This window comes from Microtus ochrogaster, unplaced genomic scaffold, assembly GCF_000317375.1.
Source record: "Microtus ochrogaster isolate Prairie Vole_2 unplaced genomic scaffold, MicOch1.0 UNK17, whole genome shotgun sequence".
NCBI classification, from domain to species: domain Eukaryota; kingdom Metazoa; phylum Chordata; class Mammalia; order Rodentia; family Cricetidae; genus Microtus; species Microtus ochrogaster.
The window spans coordinates 5,969,567-5,972,890 of record NW_004949115.1 but is presented as its reverse complement, the minus strand read 5'-3'; the positions used below and the strand labels follow the sequence as shown (position 1 = coordinate 5,972,890).

Genomic DNA, 3,324 nt, shown 5'->3' with positions numbered 1-3,324 from the left:
TGTCTGTGTGTCTGTGTGTGTGTATGTTGTACATATGAATGTGATGAATCTCCATACTGATTTTCATAGCAGCAACACCAGTTTACATTCCCACCAGAGTAGTAAACAAAGGTTCCTCTTTACCCACATTCTTATCAGTGTTTTAGTTAATCTTTTTCCTTGAACATAGCCATTCTTATTTGGATGAGATAGAATCTCCGAGAGTTATAATTTGTATTTCCCCAATGGCAAATACATTTTTTTTCAAATATTGAATTGTAATTTGGATTTTTGTAACATAATTCTTTGTTGATTCTTTGAGAATTTCATAACATGCACTCCAATCCTGGTCAACTTTCAGTCTCTCCATATCCCCCCTATACCCCCGAAGTATACTCCCAAAAGAACCCCCAAAATCAATTAAAAACAAAACAATAACAACAAAAATTTTCTCCTCTATCTTTCCAACCCCTCTCTTCCTTTATCCTAGTGGCATTGGTAACTGCGGTGTCATGCAGTACACCCCTTTGTCCATTCAGCTCCACCCACCAACTGTGCATTGCAATGAGTCATTGGTCTGGTTCTAGGCCTCTGGCACACCATCCTCCCTGGACCCTCACCACAGCTCCTCTCAGAATCCTGCCATTGCCCTGAGTCATGGAGATCCTGTGGCTATTGTTCTGCAGGACAAGTCACTCCACACATTCCAGAAGGTCATAGATGGGGTAGATGTAAGGGTGGGATACTCAAGGCCCAGGATGTGGGCCTTGGTGGTAGCTGAGCTGATCTCTGGACCACTGGGACTCCCTTAGGTGAGGGACAGAGTCACCTCTCCTAGGCCTGTGCTATCAGGGCCAGCTCTCCCATACCCATGATGAAGGGTACGAGCCATCTCTCCCAAGTGCAGGGGGCAGCTCTACTATGGGAGTGGTGCCAACAGCTTTCCTGAGGCAGTGTCCAGTGAGGGGCAGGGCCAGCTCAGCACAGCCCTTGTACTTCAACATATATGGCTCCTATGCCCTGTGGCAACATGGGCCATAGACATCATCACAAACCCCAGCTGCATGTTGGTGCCAAGGGCCATATTGTCATGGGGGGCCACGTCGATCTGAGTGCCCTGTATTGTCATCTGTGGAGGGCCAAAAATGTGATCCTATTTCCACCTTGTCTGAGGGTCAGAGAGTTTGAGTTTGCTTAAAACTGTTGACAGCAACCTGGGTTATATATCCTCAGCTGGGATGTGGTTACTTGGGTTTTGTGTGTGTGTGTGGTTTTTTGTTTTGTTTTGTTTTGTTTTTTTGACATTAAGATGGCCCATACAGGTAGATCCACTCTACTGTGACCAATGGTCAAAAAATTCAAGCATACTTCTGCTCCTTCTTTCGAAATAGGAGGTTTGACCTCTGGAGTGGCTGCCTTCAGAATACTTGGTCTAGGGTGGGTTCACTGCCTAAACAAAAGAATGCTAATGACTTGATGTCTCAAAGAACTGAAGCAAGTAACTGTTCTAATTGTGAGAACACACAACTACAAGTGTGAGGACTGTCTGGTACTACTGGGGTGCGACTGTCCTTACTATATCTGTCTCACCTTTTAGGGACAGCTTCTACTGTCCTGGCCTCTACACCAGAGAACCGTACGTATGATAGCTGTGGGCTTACTGGTGTAGGATTCTCCAGTGTATTTCTGTCTTACCTTTTAGAAACAGCTTCTACCTTCTTCCCCTGCTACCAGAGAACAGCACATGTGAGGCCTGGGGGCTTATACTGGGGTAGGAATGGCCATCCTATGTCTGGATTAACTTTTAGAAACAGCTGTTACTATTCACTTCTGTGATGAGAGACCTGCATGTGTGAGGAGTGTGGGTGTAGAACTATCCATCCTATATTCGTGTCGCCTTATAAAAACAGCTTCCATGTTCGATTCCTCTGACAGAACCGCATGTGTGAGACCTGTGGGCTTATCCTGGTATACCTGGTATACCATTAGTCCATCTGTCCTTGTAAGCATTGCAGCTCAGATGGAAAGGGATCCTGGCAGTTGGGAGCCAAGGAATACTGAGTGTTACAGCTTGAGTTGAACAGGCTCTGGCAGTTGGGAGCCAGGGAATAGCACAGGTCACAGTAAGCATGGCAGCTTACAGCCCTGCCCTGGGCTTCCCTGATGTAACAGCTCTGCTCAGGAAGGAGACGGCTTCTGCAGTGAAGTTGCAGCGAAGTTGTTACAGTTCCTCCGGTGCCCGAAAGTGTAACCACTCGGCTCTGCTAGAGGAAGCTGTGAACTGTCCTGCTCCGCTCCGCTCCTCCATCTCAGCTCTGGTGAAAGAAGGTCATCATTCAAACCTCATTCAAGAGGTTTATTAGGAGGAAGAATCTAGGAGAGTTTCTGCCTGGAAGAAGGGCAGCAGCAAACTGAACAGGTGCAGGGCTGATATAGGGCTTGTTAGCTGTGGAGTTTTTCCAGGAAGATTTTCAGGGAGACACTTGATCAGATTTTAGTTCCTTGCTCCCAGATTGGCTACATCTCTACTCAGGTTTTGGTTGGTTTTATGCTCGGAGATTGGTTGGTTTTCTCCTTACTTGCCTTAGTTGGTTAGGGACAGATTTGCTTCTGGTTTCAGGGCCAAAATGTGTTTCTTTCACTGTCCTTTTATTTTATTTTATTTTACTTTTTTGACCCTAGTTTGGGAGCCAAGGCATATTTCTTTCACTGACTCTGATTCTAGGGTCAAAGTGTGTTTGTTTGGCACTGGTTTCATTGTCAGGGTATATTTCTTTGGTTCTGGGTTCAGGGTTAAAAGCATTTCTTACTGGCTTGGGTCTTAGAACCAGTTGTGTTTCTTTCACTGGCTCCGGCTTCAGAGCCAGGGTGGATTTGTTTGGCTGTCTGGCCCTTTTGCCCTACAGGCAGACTGTGTTTCTTTGGCTGGCCCTTTTACCCTACAGTATTACCTTTTAGAAACAGTTTCTAACTTAATCTCATGCCACCAAAGAACTACATATATAAGGACTGTGGGCTGATAGTGAGGTAGCACCATCCATCCTGTATTTGTCTTACCTTCTAGAAAAAGCTTCTACGTTCCTTGTGCATGTGTGAGAACCATGGGCTTATACTGGGGTACAACTGTCCATCCTGAATTTGTCTCACCTTTAACAAATATCTTCTCCTTGTGCTCTTTCCACCCCATAACTGTATGTATGTGAGGAGTGATGGCTTATTCTGTGGTTGGACTGTCCGTCCTGTATCTTTCTTGCCAGTTCGAAACAGTGTCCACCTTCCTCTCCTGCCACCAGAGAACTGCACATGTGAGTGCATACTTGATTAACTTCTCTGCTTTCGTGTCCT

At 45.8% G+C, this 3,324-nt stretch overlaps 1 protein-coding gene across 1 annotated transcript in view; it reads left to right on the top strand.

The window, feature by feature from the left end:
* The first annotated feature begins 2,108 nt into the window (after window positions 1-2,108).
* Window positions 2,109-3,324, top strand: part of LOC101995121 (histone H2B-like) — a 3,898-nt gene continuing 2,682 nt past the window's right edge. The window contains 1 exon segment of the mRNA XM_013353833.1: window positions 2,109-2,297. Within this exon segment, the coding sequence (XP_013209287.1) occupies window positions 2,109-2,297 (189 nt within the window).